The sequence below is a fragment of the Plectropomus leopardus genome, chromosome 5 (assembly GCF_008729295.1).
Source record: "Plectropomus leopardus isolate mb chromosome 5, YSFRI_Pleo_2.0, whole genome shotgun sequence".
NCBI lineage: Eukaryota > Metazoa > Chordata > Actinopteri > Perciformes > Serranidae > Plectropomus > Plectropomus leopardus.
Genome location: NC_056467.1, coordinates 23,756,056 through 23,775,368, shown reverse-complemented (window position 1 = coordinate 23,775,368; position 19,313 = coordinate 23,756,056). Strand labels below are relative to the sequence as shown.

Genomic DNA, 19,313 nt, shown 5'->3' with positions numbered 1-19,313 from the left:
AAAACAATATTTTCTAAAATCTACCATTTTTTTGCAATTTGTGGAACATTTCTTGCCTAGTTGCTAATTACATTTTACCCTACTTCTGAAAAAAAATCACACCAATTTGCTCTAGGTTCCAAGGTATAAATAACTGTGAAAGACATCTGAAAGCAGCATAAGAACATGTATCTTTCCTGGAGGGTTAATTGTGAGGTGGAAAAAGCTCTGTGATGATTTGCAAAAGCCCAATGGTCACATACTTGACACAGGTTGTTTCAAATGAAAACAAACTAGAATATCCTTGTTTGAAAGTGTTTTATTGAAAACGCTAAGAGAAAAGCAAGATTAAGCAAAATCAAACATAGAAACTACTCCCACATTAAAAACCCCCTCCCAATCCCAAATTTTTAATTCCTTCATACCAGGCATCTACGACTCCATCCTTTGATCCAACTTCCTGGTCCTCAGTTTCGTTTTCTTGTAAAATAAAGCCATTACCACTGAAAAAATTTAAATAGGCATTGGGGGGCCTAATAGAGGGGAAAAAAAAAAGTTGCTCTGGGACTCCCGTTAATTAGTTCTGAAATCAAACTCTCATTTGAATCCTGGAAAACTGATCCCGTTCCGAGCATCCATCCTTGCCTATCCCTTCCCTAATCGATCCACTCATCCAGCTCCAAGGATTGGGATCCACTGAGCCACTCCTCCAATCAAAACCTTGAAATACCAGGAAGAAAATCAGAGGCAGACTGTTAGAATAAAACGTCAAAATTTTTGGGCCTAATTTTTCCATTTTTGAGCACTCATGTCAGACCAAGAAAAAAAATGCCACTGAGCACAAAAACTATAGCTCCCTGAAGTTAAAAACATTTTAACCAATGAGGACATTTAAAGTTAAAAGTTGGATGCTTTTTGCAACAAAGCAGTGATTCAGTCTTTTTTTTTTTTTTTTTACATTTGACAGCAAAGATGTTACACTTACATCACAACACTTGATCTAGGACTGCTTATTCTGTCACAAGCCAGAGTAGCAAGTTAAAAATTGTATATATAACAAAGTACAGCACATATGGCTTTAGTAAATATGACATGCATGATATGGAAACCTATCAAAATGTTCAATTTATGGAATATGAAGCGTACCATTGCCTCGACCTGATTGCTCCTCAATTAGATGTCCTATCCTGACCATACAAATGAAATGTGCTCCACAATGGGTTTTATTCCAAATCACTTTAATCCTTCTCTTCAGATGTCTAAAGGAAGACACAAGGGTAAAATACAGTTAAGCAATGGGCTCCCCGTCCAAACAGCCCACCCAACATATCCAATGAGAGAAGCTATGTTTTTTAAAAAACAAAAAACAAAAACAAAACTCAATTTTCAATCCTTGCAAAAACATTGAGTGCAACTTGTAAGAACTCAACGTTTTTGAAGTTCAACACAGCACAATTTCTAATATTGCAAAAATTGAGAACAGAAAAAAGGGGGGAGAGAGAGAGAGGGAGAAAACAAAAGGACAAAGTAGCTGGAGAGGGGAGGGAGGGAGAGGGGGGAAAGAGGGGAGGAGGGTGTACATCTACATACCAAGATCATCCACAAGGACATCGGGACATGAAATGCAAAAATTAAAAATCAATTGCTGACATCTGGAGAAACTCATAAAAGATAAAAACAGGAGGGTATACATCAAAACATCGGTGGAAAGGTTTAGGAACGGGAGCGAGAGCGGCTGTGACGAGGCGAGTAGCGGGGCGATCCTCTGCCACGACCACGGGAATTGCTTCGGCTGCGGCTGGCGCTGCGACTGCGGCTTCTGCTCCGACTGCCACGGCTGCGAGAGCGTGATCTTCCGTAACTTGGGCTGCGGGGACCGTCTAATTTCACACGAATGTAAGCAGTCTCTCCCTGGCGGACACAAGAGAACTTGACATTGAAAAGGCAACATTCCTTCCTATGGTGGAAATACCATAGATGGACATGAGGGCCAGGTGTGATTCAAACATGTAGCATTTCCTCAAGTACTCACCTTGACACATTATCCATGACAAGTAATCAAATCAGTACACATACCTCATGTGAGCGGAATTTGGTGTTGTCCAGCTTTCGAACGGCATAGGTCATGTCTTCTTTGCGCACAAATTCTACAACCCCGGTTCCATCTCTGTAAACATCGGCGTAGCACACGTCGCCTGCTTCACGCATGTGGTCCTTCAGGTCCTGCCAGCTGCCACTCTGAGGGAGTCCTGAAACATTTAACCAAAGTTATGTTAGGGATGCATAACAGCTTTCTTTCTGTGCAAAATATTTAACTGAACTTAAGCTGCCAGAAGGATTGATACAGGAACATTTCAAAAGTAGTTTAAGACTAAACCGCTGTCTGTGTGCTTTCTTATAAACTTATGTAGTATGAAATGTAGCAAAGCACCATGTGTTATACTATGGCATAATTGATTGATGCGTACTGTACAACTTTGTGTTTATTTATGATAGAGATTTAGATGAATAATATGTCATACTATTCAATTTGCCCTCACTCTGGCCCATTTACAGTACTTTAAATGCATAGATCAATGAGCACTGTCATTGCCTATGATTAAATAAAGAAATAAATCTTATTCAGGTTTCACTTGACACCCATTCTCTTATTTATTTTTTTTAATAATCCTACCCCTTTTTTAAAACTAAGCTTAATGTTAAGTAATTTTCTAGTCACCTTTTATTGATTCCTTGCAATTTGTGGGACATTTCTTGCCAAGTTGCCCAAATCAACAGTGTTTTCATAATGTCTTCACCCACCAGCCAAAAAAAGGGGGGAATCTCTTGAGTGGCTTGTTGATTTTGAAATCCAAAGCCACAGGGGCAATTATACAAACAAGTTAATTTCTGACGGAAAAAAACAATATTAATAATCATTACAATTATATATGTAAAATTATGTTACAGAATGATTGCATTTTTAAATTATCATTTTGTTTTGTTATTTATTACCAATTTTAATGTAGTTTCTTTGTACTTTTTACTAATTTCTAGCTATTTTTTGGGGGGTTTCTTCTTTTGTTAGTTGCCTTCTTAACATGTTTTTGAAATAAATCAAGCCAGTTTGCAGGTTTCAAGGGGTTAATTCAGCAGAGAATCCTTCAGACTGCATTCAAATGGATATGCTTTTGTCATCATAACATTTCTGTATATTAGCCGAATAAATGACTGCTTACCCGACACAATGACCCTGTACTCGGAGCGTCTGGATGGAGGGCCATATCTGCCTCTGGGGGTTCCACTGATCCCACTGAATCCGCCTCTTGAGCCCCTGCCACTCCGAGGAAACTCCACACGCAGCCTGTAGCCGTCATAGTCATAACCATCACGTCCATAGACTGCATCATCAGCATCCCTGTTAATACAAAAGAGTTACAGTTTAAAAATTAGTTAAAGGGTTCCCATACATTTTCACAGACACAATGTCATAACTTTATCATGATTTTTAAAGGACTCATAATTAAAGACAGAAAGGGGAAATGAGGGGAGAAAATGAATAAACGTGATGGTTAACAAAACGTCACACATCCACATATTTGAGCTGTGTTAAATTGGCGGCGTCAGAAAATAAAATTTCTTGTCACATGAAAGATTATCAACCGAAAACTACTTAAGCTACTGAACAATTACATTACACAAACAATTCTTTAACTTTTCCATAACTTTCAATGATTTAACAAACTTTGAAACCTGGATTGACATTCATTTTTTGGTGCTGCGTTTACTTGTATTTTCAGCCAGGTGCAAATCAGTTCGCACATGGGAAAAACACAGGGGAAAACGGTAATCAGTACCTTGGCAATAAATGTAAGAAATAATGGCAAGAAATTAGAAGATTAAGAAAATTATTTTTTGAAAGCTAGAGAAAAATGTTTAGACATCTATATATAACCATACTTGTATGTGTTTACATATTAAAATATTAGGTGACATAAATATTATTTTTTTCACACTTTACTTCAGGCCATTTACTTATATTAATCCTTCTTTATGCTTTTTTTTCCACACTTTTCACTAACTTTTGGATAATAACTTAATAATATAATATGCTTATGAATTGGTCATTTCCTACTTGCCATTTTTGAAAGAAATCAAGCCGGTTTGCTCAGGTTTCAAAGGAATAATAATTCAGTGATTCCAAACTCAAATTAATTTTTCTAACTCCATGACTTTCTGGGTTCTTCGCAAATTCTGTTTAAAAATCTCGAGAAACATCTAATAAAAAAATATAATGTTGGAAACTTATTATATTGAAGCACTTTTCTTCAAACAAGGTTTTTTTTAACTCTCATTTGTACCAAATTTTGCTGTCATTTTCTCGTTTTCTTAGCTAATTTCTTAACAATTTAGAATAATTCAATCTTTTATATTGGTCGTCTCCCTTTTCAATTTTTTGTAAGAAATCACGCCAATTTGCACAGGTTTGGATGGGTTAATAATTGACTGGCTTCGCCAAATGCAATGCTTTTTACTAATTCAATGACTCCTCCAGGCCTGGGAAACGTGATTGTGAAACTCTATGACTTTTCCAGGTTTTCCATGCCCGTGGGAGCTCTGCAGTTAGCACATGGAGAGCGAACAGCGAGAGTTACTTTAGGCAGAGAAAACGCAGTGGCGGACGGGTTCAGCCATGTTAGCGGCTAGCTTGATCTGGTTGCTAATCCGCCTTACGGTCGTGCACGCAACTGAAGACATTTCATCTAAATTTGTGCAAATACGAACACAATTTCTGTTGTTCTGTCGCTGTAACAAGAGCACGCTTTGATACATGTACTCAATCAAGCGTAACGTTACTAGTGCACCAGCCAAATTTAATCTAACAACCGTTACTTGCGTTAGCTATAAACAATGCAGTGTGATTGGGTTAATCAAGTTACCGTTACATAGACACCCTATTAAGGATGCAGTAGAAACAGGCACTAAAGGCGCTTTTCCGGGTTCATAAATGGCATTTAAATATGAAATCGAAAGCCGAAACACCACGTTTTGTTACGAGAACAATGTGTAGGGAGTCCAAGGTATAGCCTAAGCCCGCGTTAGCACACGCTGGTTAGCCACACAATGGAGCTGCCTCCGGCCTAGCGGTTAGCTCCTTACCTGGGGTCCTCGAATTCAATGAAGGCGAAAGGCGGTCCCCCTCTCCGGTTCTTCAGGTCGATATCTCGAATCGTCCCGTATTTGTAAAACACGTCCTCCACGTCTTTTGTGCGAATATCAGGAGGAAGGTTTCCCACATAAATTCGGCAGTCGTTGTTCCCAGCGGGGCCTCGCACAACACCCGACATTGCAGCTAACGATTAGCTCGGCTACTTAAGCTAACGGTTTGTTGTTCGCAAGATAACGCTACTGGCGGTGGAGCCACACTGAGATATAACTCCGAGCGCAGTTTGAATCGTCGAGCAGAGAGGAGAAAGAAGTGAAAATCCGCTTCGTTTCGCGCTGCCGTCTGCGGAATATTTAGTGGGAAGACAAACTAGTAGACGAGTCGGTCACTACTCCTATTTTTCTTCAGGACCCGCGCTCCTTCTCCGAAGTATTCATGAATACCGGAAACACTGCGGTCAGCGCGGACACATCCGCCTTACGAAATAGTCCGCCCAGTGACCAGGTGAAGTGATAACACTCAATAAAATCTATGATAGATACGTAACAACATAGAACTGACATACACTGGTTTTAATCGTTTGTTTATTAATAGGAATAATGCGCATTAATAAAATTGTGGTTAATATACCAAAATGTCATTTTTCACCCACAGACAGCCACTTTAGGGACTGTACTTGATTTATCAGAGTGTAAAATAACAACAATAATAGTTGTAATGATAATGATAACTTTATTTATATTGCACCTTTAAAAACAGAGTTTACAAAGTGTTTGACAAAACAAACATGGCAAAGCACAACCTCTTGCTGAGGCAATATAGCTATAGGAGCTAAACGACAACTAAAGCCAGACAAATGGGATGTTTAGGTTGTTTGTTAGTTTGTTTGTTTTTATCTTAACCCTCCCTAGAGCTACAAGTATTTTTCTTTGAGCCTCCCTGAGTGGGGGAAAAGCATTACCCCCCTTCCACCATAAATAACTATATTTCACAGTTATGGCTATGATAAATGGTGTGATTTTGGAGATCGTTAAAGAAAATACGCCTTTCAAACTCACAAGCTGGTTTGGGTTTTCTGATGGAATTTAACTTTTCCAATAAATGCAAAATATGACCACTCAGAAACTCAGAAACTCAGAAAACATAACTCCCTCCTCAGTGTTAAAACACAGGCTATTTGAAGTGCTTCTCCTGTTTTGCACCAACCCCTCCTCTCTCATATATAACAAACTTTCCCTAATCAACAATCATCTTTATCGATTCAATATTTACCTTTACTACAGGCAAAATATGAAGGTACAAAATACAAGGATTTCACCTAAAATGCAAAGCTGTATTGTAGCCTTCAAAACAGTATTCATTTTGACCATGGCTCATGAGACTGTTTCTGCCTTTTAGCCTATAATCTGTTGTTCTGTGAATGAAGTTAAAAATTAAACAAGCTTTCAAAGCTGGTGAGGAGGAAGTCAGTTCTGTGTTCTCCTCATACAGAGTGGTCTATTTGCTTTGAAACAATGAGGACACTAAATATGTTAAACTGTTAAACTGGTGGTATATGTATTACCAAACTGTCTTTAGTGAAATTTTTTCTTGAATAAGAAATGTGTGATTCACTGTTTGGCCATCTCAAGACATCTCAAAACTTTGACATAAAACAAAATGTTCACACCAGACTGAACCTGAACAGTTTTATTTCTTGAATGCCTACAGTTGAACTATCACACTATTACACACTATTCAAAACAACAACACACACAAAATCACATCATGTTGTAAGTGACTCCTGTGCTGATTGTGTTTTCTGCCCAGGGATTGCGCAGACAAATTAGCCTGAAGCTAATTTCTCGAGTAATATTTCTGATTGTGCATTGTTAAAACTAAAGTACACACTCATACAGTTTTCATTATTTTTTAATTCATTGTGCTGTGATACAAACTAATGTTATGGCTCTGCAGCGAAATTTCTATTCACTTTCAGCACATGACAACTTTTACTTATGATATCAAGTAATAAATGCAGGATTTTAAAGCTTAACTTATGTCACTGTCACAAGAGCACACTGTACTTTCAAACAAAAGCAAGCAATTTCCATTCAATGCATGCATTATGAATACCTAAGGCCAGGTTCGGATTGTCCTCATTTGTCAAGGCAAGAAAACACGCTGTCACTTGTTTTCATGTAACATCGTCATGAGTATCAGATTTCTAAAAATAACCTAATTATCTACATTCAAATTCCTCCTTGTCATGGTAATGTAAAGAAAACTCAATGCTAATTTAAACATGGCTTCTTAAACTGCTCAGTATGCATGACAGGAACCATAGCTGCGCGAGCCAGCCTCACCATAGTTATCGCCACCAGTGTACTTCCCCTGACATGCCAGACTGTTCACCTGTAGACAGAGAAAACATTATGCAAGTAAACAAACAGAAAAGTTATAAAACTCCAGCTAGCGATTAAGTAAAGGATCATATGATTTATCTGAAGAAAATAAAAAGGGGATGCACCTCTGCTCTCTTGATGAACTGCTCAGTGGCGACTTTCTCATTCTCTTTATGTCCTCTCCAGGCTCTGAGCGCAGACGCCTGCAGGGCTCGGCCGAAGGAGAACGTTAGGATCCAGGGTTTGGCCAGGGGGCAGTTGTTGATGGCATTGAGGTGGACAGAGGCCTCCTCTTCACTCTGACCCCCTGAGAGAAAAGCCACCCCTGTGGAGAACCAAAGAAAATCATTTTACTTTCATTTTGTTGCTGCAAACTTGGAACATGCCTGTGTGAGCACTCTGGGGTACCTGTGACTGCTGGGGGGACAGTACGGCGCAAGGCGGTGACAGTTGCCATAGCGACCTCCTCTGGGCTGTACTTGGTGGGGCAACTGTGTCCAGAAGTAACCATGTTGGGTTTGAGGAGGGTGCCCTCCAGATACACATGGTGGTCCGACATAGCCTTGTACACCGCAGTTAGGACCTGCAACACGCAGACTGTTTCAGCAAAGAGACTAATTTCGTTTGCTTGCACCTGTAATCTTATTCTTTCAGTAACTCCCCAAAGTTCATGACTTTGGACAGACTGGTAAATGGAGAGCTTTGCCTCCTGTCTCAGGTTCTTCTTCACCCCAGGAGTCTGGTACAACACCTGCTTCCCTGCTGACCAAACCAAACTGGCTGTTCATATCACACACCATTTTGAAACAGTCGTATGCTTTCTCCAAGTCATTAAAACCCATGTAGACTGGATGGACAAACTCCCATGACTGTTATAAGAAAAACAGAAACACACCTTCTCGGTGACGTACTGGCTGCGTTTCAGGTCATGATCTCCATCAGGCAAAATCTCCGGCTCTATGATGGGCACAATGCCATGCTGTCCGAGAAAGGAGAGGTTATCAATAAAGTATATAGATGCATCACAAACACACTGTGTATAAACACAGTTTCTAGTATTGAGTTCTGACCTGCTGGCAGATGCTGGAGTAGCGTGCAATAACATTTGCATTTTCTGTGATAGCCAATTTAGATGGATTGGTGTCACTGATTTTGAGAACACAGCGCCACTTTGCAAAGACAGCTCCATCCTTTTTATACTGAGCACAGCGCTCTGACAATCCATCTAGACCTGTGGAAGAGGTTAAAAACAGATTGACAGACTGTCTTATAATGTATATCTCTCTGGGTGATGTGCTAAGCAGTTCACAAAACCAAAGTTGTTTTTTTGTGTCTGACCCTGTGTGGTGGTTTCTCCAGAAGTTCCTGCCAGGGGGACGACGCCCTTGTCAACCTGAGGAATCACCAACAGAGACTCATGCTTAAGTCTTATAAACAGTAAAAACTAATAAGCAGTGAAGAATGCATTGCTATATTGGACGCATGCTTGATCAGACAATTAAACCTTTTACCACAAAGGTTGGTACAAATTGATACTCCACATTTATATTGTTTGGAACTAAACTGCCAGACCTTGACGCCGACCAGGATGCCCCTGTCCCTGATCAGTTTGACAAAGGGTACGCCGTTATCAGAGTGCTGGTACAGTGTCTCATGGAAGAAGATGACCCCTCCAATGCAGCCATTGATGCGATCATCTGCACTGAATAGAATCTGCCGGAACTGTCTGCGGTGTTCCTCTGTGTTCTCCACTCCCACCTGGGCGAGCCGCTTAGCCATGCTGCCTAAAATTAGCATATGTGATATGAGACGTTAATATCCACACTACACACTCTTTGGATTGGATGCTTTCTATCAGTGACAAAACTGACTCTTGAGTTTGGTATTTCAGTGCAACAAGAGCGGCAAACATGTTTTTGTGAAAGATTGCTACAGACCCACGGACTCATCTGCAGCCAGAATGCCCTTCCCTGGGGTAACTATGCGTAGAGCTGTCTCATGTAGCTCCCTCTTCTGCCCCTCAGAGAGTGTGGGGAACTGATGCGTCATCCTGAGTGACCGATTGTCATACAGCCTCTGGTGAAAGATGTGACGTCATGATTAATTACACATTAACAACCGCAAGAAGACTATATTATTCATCCATGAAATTAGTTTAGACAGAAAATGGTTCATCTGTATTTCTTTATCCCTCTTTCTCAAAGGGAGTAGAGCTAATTTAAGGTGTGTGATATTGCGAAAAAGAGAGGTATATTCTCAACTAGGTGTTAATCAATGGGAAACTGCTAAAGTATGAGCCTTGAAAGATGCCGTTCTAAAACCATCAAGTGTCTGGATAAACTTTTAGAGCACAATTATAACAAAAAGACATGACTGATTGCTTTAACTGTATATGACTGTAGGTAATAGAAATGAAACCACTTATAATTCACCAAATCCCAAAAGTAGCCTATTAAAATAAATAGGGATGGGTATCGTTACTAACCCCAAAGTTCCCGATTCAAAAAATACCTTCATTCAATATGTTCTGTAGCCAGCTTTATAAAAAAACAGCAACTATTATAGTATAGTTTTGCTCGCAACCATTCACCATAAGCATTCGAGTTTTTACGACAATTGTTGAGCAGGTGTATTTGATTGAGCTGGCAGTTTAATGTGCCGAGATGCACCCATGGTAATCTAGTGATATTGGCATCACTTTAGGTGTTGGCACTGGTATCAGATTTTTTTCAATGACACCCAGTCCTAAAGATGAGTCTTCTTATTAATTCTTCATCCTTTTTTTATCCCCAGGATGAAATTCATGCTAGAGTAGCATAAGAAACAGGTTAAGATGTAGGAAACAGATGCAACAGAGGCATTAAAAGTTAAAATGATAGACAAATGCAAAAGTAACTAAACACTTTAAATGATGTAAAAGATAAAGTACAGTTTAAGAGTTGCTCCAAGTAAAAGCATTTGAGTTTGAACACCTTTGCTTTATATTAGTTAGATAAGAGCAAGTTAAACTTCTTACCTGACAGAAATCAAATGGGTCTCCTCCACTGATGTGATGAACACTGACAGGAGACTCTCAGCCAGCTCTAGTTTGTATCCAGCTCAAGTATGCCACACCTCATTAGCTGACACCCCTGGGCGGCGCTTGTACACCCACCTCTGCCCCATATGAATTAGAAGATTTTTGATGAATCATTATTCTATTAAAAAAGACATTTTTTGTTATGCAGGGGCTTGTTTTTGATATGGCCCCTTTAGCATTTCTTTAGTCACTCAATCTCAATATAGCACCTCTAAACTTGCAGTGTTGGTGTACATTAGATATCTGTCCACGCTTACTTTTCAAATTCTAGTTTTACATGTAATGTTTTAACTATGACAATTCAAGCATTCTAGGTGCCACTCCATATTTAAACTGATTGTGAACAAATGTATTCTGTCAGCACCCTCTGCCCCTATTGCAACCTAATTTAAGTGTTTAACCATTCCCCATGGCGTTCTATTTTTATTCTAATTAGTAAAAATGCGCCCAGAGGAAGGTTTCAAGTCTCCTGATAATTCGGTCTTCATCCTTGAATTCACAGGGGTGTTTCAGTCTCAGAGCAATTCATGCCCTCGCTGGCTTCGTTCTGTGAGCTTTAAACTGTGAGGAATGTGATTGGACGGCTTCAGTAATAGTTAAATCATTTCAAGGTTCTAGTCAGAGTGAATGAACATAGTGATACGGCCCAAATTAGACCAAAAAGAGGTCAGCTAAATCATTTTCATTTTGAAGAGGGAATTTTCCTCTTAAGTGTCGTTCACTTGTTATATCAGCTCACAGTTATACAAGGTGGTTATTTTATATTCTGCATGAAATAATGTTTGTCTTATAATACTAAAAAAGGAGAACTAAATTATGCGATTACATTTCTGCAAGCTGAATAGGATTATTGCTATCTTTTTAATCGCATTGTTGCAGTATAAGCTACATTCAGAAAACTGCCTGTTTCCTGTTGTGTGTTCTCTTATGTTACTATTTGGTTAGGCTCAGTGGGATGGCTTCCCAGCGTTTCAGGGGACTCCTCTCTTCACTATTGTGGGTTAGTGTGCCTCTGAAACCAGATATGGGTCACTGGACTGGCTGCCACAATACAGCCACAACACAGACATGGTGGACCTGTCTAAGACAAGGGCCTGAGAGGGAATTCAATGTCAGGAGGCAGCAGGAGGAGGAGTTGGTGCTCTCCCTTTCAGGAACATACAGATTTAAATAGATATGCGTCTTCAAGAAGTACAGCAATTATAAATGGCTACCTCCGCTGGGGCTCTTCTCTGTTACCTAATTAAAAACATTTAATGATGACAGGCCTACTTTATCTGGTCCTCAATTTTCTTGTCCTATTAAAGGCGTCCTTGATGGGTTTTTGAGCCCTAAATAGGTCGACCCAAGACTGAAAGTTGGACATAATGTATCCAGGTACAACAGTCATACAATCATTGGTTAAAAATATTCATTTTGTCTGCTTCTACCCAAGTGACAAACAGCAAATACATCTTTAGGACTAATTTACTTAACACTGTACCCACAAAGCCATTCAAATAGAAAGCTAAACAGTATGGCATTAGAGTCAGATCATCTTTGTCATTGGACTGTGTAAACTTGATTCATGAAGGTTAAAAATGACCAGTTCTGTTGACTTTGTGCTTTAACATCCAACACAGACTCCAACAATGAGAACATTCTTGTCAACACACTATAACATCCTTTTTAGATGTTTTGTCATTAGTGTGTGCTGTAAATTTGTCGTACAGAGTTTTTCAGTTACGGTTTGGAGTGTGCTCCTTTTTTCCTTGTGTTGTGGATTGTATCCAGTTGCCCGACTTGGCTGTAACTGTATGAAGGATGCCCCAGAATCAGGCCAGTTTATTTGGCCCAAGTCTAGGGTGTCATTCATGCCGAGTACCAACACTGCCATCATTGGGATGTATCAGAGAAATATTCATTAACTGCAGAGTCTCTCATGTCCAGCCAGATTCTGTATTCAGGCACATTAACACAGTTTAGTCTTATGCTTTACAAGTCTGCTGTGCTGGGCTCATGTCCATGTTGGCCAACATAGAAGACAGTTAAGTGGGAGTTGTTGGAGAATGAAGGATTTTATCACAGTCAAAGCTATCAAAATCATCCAATGAAAGGCCTCTCATTGATTTGGCTGTCCAGTCAGGGTGAGTCCTGAGCTCCAGGATGACCTCAACGGGCGTCTTTTGAAGGATGAGCGGATCGAATGAAGTCCCACGAAAGAGAGTCTGCATCTTGAAACACTCCAGGTTACGAAGCCGGTTCACTGGGTTCTTGCACAGAAGCTGCCTCAATAAAGATGATATGAAACAGATGCGTATGATAATATTTCATTCAGAGGGTATGAACTAGAGAGCAGAGAATCACATTTACACACCTCAGTGAGCAGTAAGATCAGAGCAGAGCTGAAGGTGTCAGGTAGGACATACGGAAAATCTTTAACCTTGTTCAACATAGAGGTGTGGTCCTGCTCTGCAGGTACTGGAAACTGCAAAGCGCAACAGCAAAAATGCTTAGACACTTGACACCGTATGACATGTAAAGCTAATAAAATTATTGTGCTCTCACCTCTCCTGTCACCAGTGAGAACAACATGATGCCAAGGGACCACCAGTCAGCAGCGTGATTGTATGGACCTCCACTTAAAACTTCAGGAGCTGTTTAGACAGAAAAATGATTGTGGAAAAAAATTGAGATGAAAAGAGGGAGATCACAAAGATATGCAACAGAAACTGCAACATAGTGGAGGACAAAAAGAACATAAAAATTGCCTCACAGGTGCATCGCATTCATAACTGGGTCAACTGAGTCCAATGGGAGCAGAGTGCAGGTGGGGCTCCAGTGTTGCTCTAATGCAGTCAGCCAACATGCAATATACTGAAGCTCAAACCGCTAACACAGGATTCTTCGCTTCAAGTGAGACAATGAAACCAAAATCTCACCCATGTATAGGATCGTCCCACATATGGTAAATGCTCTTCCCCCTCGTTTCAGCCGCCGTGAGAGTCCAAAATCAGACAGACGAAGGTGACCTGGATCATTAAAAACACAGTCTCAAACTGATGTATTTCTGCATACTATTTATTGATTGGATCCATCTTTAACGGTGGTATAACACGCAGCGGGTGGTGGTATTTTTTGACACTACTGGCAACTACTATAGTACAAAGAATGAGAAAGTCCACATAGGGTGGGTGTGTCTTTCACCTAAATGTCCCATGTAAAACAAAACATCAATAAAGTTCTTTTCAAAACAGTGCAGCATGCTAATATGTTTAGCATGCTATGCTAGTGACGCACGTGAAGTATGTCATGTGACGTGACACTATGTTAGTGACAAGTATTTTAAGCCAAACCATGATGCTTGTTTTTCTAAACCTATCCGTATACTTCTGTTGCCTAAACCTGTGGAAGAAAACCTAAAAAGCAAAGTTTTTATTTGTACATTTCCTGTGAAAACTGAAGTTTATTTTAAAATGATGAAATGCATATAACAAGTGTAAATTGATACGCCAGCTCCAAGTGTCCAAAACTGACAAAAGAGGGGGACTAAGCGTGTCATATTTTGATGTGTAGAGTCAATGACCAACTTTCATTATTTGACAGGAGTGAGAATGTAACAGAGGACTTTTTTCGAAATGTTGCCAAAATTAGACATTGACACTGTAAACTGATGCAAAAAAAGACAAAAAATGGTGCAAGAAAATTCACAAGAATGCAGGAAATTAAGTGTTTAATGCTCAAATGTTGAAACAAGACCTATACACCCTTGACTGGATACTTAAGTATGACGAATCTTGTGTTTTATTTGAATTTGTATTTCATTGGTCTCATTTTTAGGTGCACCACTAATATTCAGCATTTGTCTTATTAAGTGATCAACTGTATTTGCATTGTTTTTTAATGTAGTGGTTGGAAGGGCTTACAAACTACACTCTCATGGTTGTTTGCTTTTTAGTCTTAATATTGTTTTGCTAGTTTCTCTTTTGAGAATTAATTAAGTTAAATAATTTAAACTAAAATCTAATGACTACAAGCTGTCTTAAAATTTTTACAAGCCAGAAGTTCAAACAATAGATAAGCATTACCTTGATCACTTAAAAGGATGTTCTCCATCTGCAAAAAAAGTAAAAAATATTGTCATAACTTAAGTAATAAATACATATATGGATAAATACATCACATTTGAAAAATCATACCTTTACATCTCTATGCATGATCCCCAAGTCATGCAGAAAGCCTAGAAATAAACAAAAGACAGAATACACAACAACAAACAAGATAACCCCAAGATAACAAGGAGGTCCACGTTTAAATTGCCATTTAAATCATATTATACAACTCAGGCATGATGTCTGATCCGTACCTTTGGTGGAAGAAGTGCTTCTTCTTCAGTTAATAATGTTTCCACAGTCTAAAAATATTCCACTACAAGTATAAGTCCTGAATTAAAAATATTACTTAAAACTACAGAGCTATTATTAGCAAAATGTACTTAAAGAAACATAAAAGTACTCATTATGCAGAATGGTTCCCTCACAATGTTATACTATTATAGAGTATTATATTATTCTATTTCTGGGTGCATTAGTAGTTAAGTACTGCCTTGTATTATAGCTAGCTATAATGTATCATATGATTTTATCTATCATAATTATCCATAGGTGTCAAGTAAAGATAGTGATGTAAAAAGTACAATACTTGCCTCTGAGACGTGGTGGAGTAGAAATATACAGTAGCATAGAATATTACTCAAGTCTGTCAAATTTGTACTTAAATACAGTGTTTTAATAAATGTACTGAATTACATTACACTACTGGTCAATACAAGTCAATGCTAAAGGTCAATATGACGACCTCTTAATGGTGAAAGTCTGATTAACACTAACCGAGCGCACTGCCGAGCTCTGCAGCGAAGAGCCGGACCTCATCCTCCCCAAAGCGGCCCTTCAGTAACCAGTAAGTGTACAGGTCTCCGGTGCTGCAGTAGTCGCACACTGCAGAGGACGAGACACACACAGACACTTTTTATGTCTTCGAAAGCAGCTGATAAAACATCCTCTGAAATAAAATATCAGAAATGAGGAAACCACGAAAAAAAAAAAAAATTAAGCATGGCTCATCAGAATGTTGCTCTGTGGGAAAAGGATTGAAGTAAAGTTGAGTCAGGTCAGAAACACACATGCATCTGCCTGACAGCCTGTTAGCTGACTTACATCAATAAATACCACTTTTATAAATTTATGATCACACTAAATAAAGACGGGAAGGTCATGCAGGCAGTGCAGCATCTGCAGCCATGTCAGCTTTACCCTACTCTCTCATTAGATGGCAGTGTACATCTTCAGCATCCGGCACCAAGCTTTGTTAGAGATTTGCAGTTGAACAACACAGTCGTACATCATTAACAACTTTCTGTTAGTATGGGAGAAGTGCGGGTGAAACAAACATCCTCAAAAACATAAAAAGGATCACATATCAAAGGGTAGAGGGGTTGAGCTACACCACTATTTTTGCACATATGAACTCACTAATGAAGAGATGACGCTGTGTCTGCCAGCAGTCCTGCAGATTGTGGATGAATGGGTGTTTGAGCTGCCGCTGCAATGCAACAGTCGACAACCACACACACACACACACACACACACACACACAGTGAGAGTGAACATAACCATGAGAGATGGACAGGGAACTTCCTATGATCCAGGTGACATACAGTATAAAAGAGTGAGGACAGAAAAAAAATCAGTCATTCAGACATATACACATACCATTTACCATTTTAATTTTAGATTAACCCACAAATTATATTTTTGCTCTATTGATTAATTGTTTAGTCTATGCCAGTGGTTCTCAACCTTGTTTGTGTCAAAGTTGATACACATTAGGTCATAGACCCCAGTTTCTACAGGTTTTGGTTTCAGGGACCTCCATCTAAAAAAAAATTTGGTTTTCGATGATAAGGACAAGACTTCTTCAGTTGAGAAGAAAAGTGCAAAGGAATTTAAACCTGTCATCAGAACAGTAACTCTCATGACCAAGGGCAACTTTTTTTTCCAACATTTGAGGCGTCACATATTAAGCAGCAAGTTTAAGCAGTGAACACTGCATTTCTTGTAGTCTTGAAGTCAGAATTTTTAAGTAGCAATTTGTGCTTTTTGTGCCTTCATGTACGGTGAAAATGTCATGCTACGTCCTGCGTTATTGTGAATAGTTGCTTAATCTTCTTTGTTCACTTGTGCTTATGTCTGCTTGGGCAGTTGCACTGGACTCACTTCCATTGTGAATTATACAGTGAAAATAAACTGATACCATTTTTCTGGGGACCCCCCGGAACTCTCTAAAGGACCCCTGGGGGTCCCCGAACCTGTGGTTGAGAAGCACTTGTCTGTGCAATTTCAAAGAAGTGAAAAACAGCCATCAAGACCCCACAGAGCCAAACGTGTTGTTGATTCCTTTAATGGACTCATCAATAAGTCAATGACTTGTTGCACCTGTACTGTGAGTATAAGATCAGTGAAGTAACAGTGCTTCTACCTATTGGTACCTTTTTCCACGACTGAGAGTTTTGCACTGTGATACCTGAATGACGACTTCTTCTTTTGACTGCTCCAGCGCTCCATGCTTCAAGATCTCTGACTTTGGCAAAACCTTTGCAACAATTAAAACATGATTACACAAAAAAAAACGATTCTACATTCTCATATAATGTTGAACATTGAACATTGCTGAACATACCTTCACAGCATAGGTTTTCTCCTTGAAAATGTCCTTCACTTTCAGGATGGGTCCATATGAGCCTTTGGCAATGAAGCCAAGGATCTGTGAGCACATGAGGCACAGTTACCTCAACATGTTACACCACTTTGCTTTTCAGTTCTGTTGAACATTCTTGTGTTGTGTTACCTGGAAATGTTCTCGATCAGGAAGTTTACGCTGTGGGAACTCGGGCAGAAAGGCAGAGATGAAAGCTGGAAGAGTTGTCTCTGTGTCCTCTGGAGGCAGAAGGAGTATGGGGATGGGCGGTCTGCTGTCGGGTCCAACAGACCGAGAAAACACAGCTGAGTGTCCAAGTCTGTGAGTGATGGAGACCCCCACATTTGACAGGAACCCATGACTGAATCGACGCTGAGCAGGCGGTCTTTCTCTCTGAATAATACAAAGAATAATCCTTTATGAAGGCATGAGGGCTGGAATGTGATTAAGTCAATTTACCAAAGTAGTTTAATGTTACTTTACACTCCAATCAGGGGCGTATTATCAGACAATGGGCCCCTGGGCACAGATATGCAAAAGGCCCCACCACCTCAGCTAAAGTTAATCACAATACATTGTTAAAAAAATTACTATAATCTACCACAGTCAGCTACAATGTCAAAATGTTGCTTACATATTGATGCATGAGTAATAATATTCATTTAATTTTATATATATTAATCTGAAAAGGGCTACTCTACTGCATAATGTGTATTTTCTCTTTCATTATGTAAATCATATTTTGCTGATAAAATATTATATTAAATAAAACTTTTCAAAGCAGAACTTTTACCTGTGATTGATTGGTTTTCACATTGCAAAACGTTTTATGAAAGTTGTTTTTCTTTCACCAAGGCTTACATTATAATAGGGATGATTACAAACACACTAAAAACTGATGGGTCAATATAGCACCAACACAACAGGGTTCTTTTAGGTTGTTTTGATTCAGTTTTAGTATTTCCTTTTCAAACTATGATTGGGTTATTTACCCAAAACTAAATATGACATGGTTGCAAAAAATTACAAACTACACTAGATCTTTTTAAACTCACATAACAGTATTTGTCATACTTTGTACGTAAATGTGTGTCCTTTAGGCCTACATGCACATCATGCATTTATCACAGTTTTAGGGTAAATCTTATGTCCAACACCGGTAAAAAAACAACATGTTTTAGCATGGGTAAATAAAACCAACATAACACTAAAGCAGTTAAAACAACCTTTGTTTGTACTCAACAGAGTCAACCCACAAATGATCCTCACTGGGTCATTTTTTTAAACCAGTGATTTTTAGTGTGTATGCGACATCCATGTTGCCTCAGCTAATATAATTTTTAATAATTAATTTACTTTAAACAAATACCTATTATTTATACATAATTTACTAATTTCTTCACATATCCAAAAACACCGTTTAACTAAAATTAAATCCAAATAATCTGCAAGATAAGATAAGACATTAAAAGACCCTTTACCCTTTTTCTTTTTTTTTTTTTTTTTAATACCTGGAGCTGCCTTTATCTGCTGCAGCCGTTTCAATCAGCGCTGCTCATAATCAAAGCATCCATCAATTGACTCTCCTGCAGCAGGTCGGGAGGAAGGTCAATGATCACTTAACTGCTGATCAATAGCTCTATTTTTGACAAGACTTTGCTGAGACGAAGCGGACATCGTGTACCAAGTACTGAGGATTATACATTGCATTTAAAACATGCTGAATCGACAAGAACTTATCAAAAAATCCAGACAAAGACACTTGATTGTATGCATTTTTTCTGCAGTCAAAACATCAAATATATAACACTGATATTCTGTCCGTGTTTACAACCTATTTTTTTATTCGATCTTTTAGCTCAATTCTGCAGCTTGTCAAACCTCATCCTTGATATCAGCATGTAAATAAATCCATTTTTAAAGTCTTTGATTGACTCACCTTTCTGTTTTTACTAATATCGCCCCCCATAAAGAAGCGGGAAGTATTTCA

The 19,313-nt window shown here is 39.0% G+C and overlaps 3 protein-coding genes across 3 annotated transcripts; all 3 read right to left on the bottom strand.

Moving 5' to 3' along the window:
- Positions 1–280: 280 nt before the first annotated feature.
- Positions 281–5,575, bottom strand: srsf1a (serine and arginine rich splicing factor 1a). Its single transcript, XM_042486460.1, has 5 exons — positions 5,119–5,575; positions 3,198–3,376; positions 2,056–2,228; positions 1,126–1,890; positions 281–699 (listed from the first exon to the last, which is right to left on the bottom strand). The coding sequence occupies exons 1-4, from the start codon at positions 5,304–5,306 to the stop codon at positions 1,693–1,695; spliced, it is 738 nt and encodes a 245-aa protein (XP_042342394.1). The 5' UTR covers positions 5,307–5,575; the 3' UTR covers positions 281–699; positions 1,126–1,692.
- A 1,590-nt stretch (positions 5,576–7,165) lies between these two features.
- On the bottom strand, positions 7,166–10,559 carry aldoca (aldolase C, fructose-bisphosphate, a). The gene is made up of 9 exons (XM_042486512.1): positions 10,526–10,559; positions 9,447–9,585; positions 9,082–9,293; positions 8,848–8,902; positions 8,580–8,740; positions 8,405–8,488; positions 7,918–8,092; positions 7,635–7,834; positions 7,166–7,519 (listed from the first exon to the last, which is right to left on the bottom strand). Exons 2-9 carry the CDS (start codon positions 9,556–9,558, stop codon positions 7,427–7,429), a joined length of 1,092 nt encoding a protein of 363 aa, XP_042342446.1. The 5' UTR covers positions 9,559–9,585; positions 10,526–10,559; the 3' UTR covers positions 7,166–7,426.
- A 2,056-nt stretch (positions 10,560–12,615) lies between these two features.
- rskra (ribosomal protein S6 kinase related a) lies at positions 12,616–19,292 on the bottom strand. The gene is made up of 12 exons (XM_042486513.1): positions 19,263–19,292; positions 17,474–17,716; positions 17,306–17,389; positions 17,150–17,218; positions 16,099–16,168; positions 15,457–15,564; positions 14,767–14,807; positions 14,656–14,683; positions 13,510–13,599; positions 13,136–13,224; positions 12,945–13,055; positions 12,616–12,852 (listed from the first exon to the last, which is right to left on the bottom strand). The coding sequence occupies exons 1-12, from the start codon at positions 19,290–19,292 to the stop codon at positions 12,616–12,618; spliced, it is 1,200 nt and encodes a 399-aa protein (XP_042342447.1).
- Between the last annotated feature and the right edge of the window lie 21 nt (positions 19,293–19,313).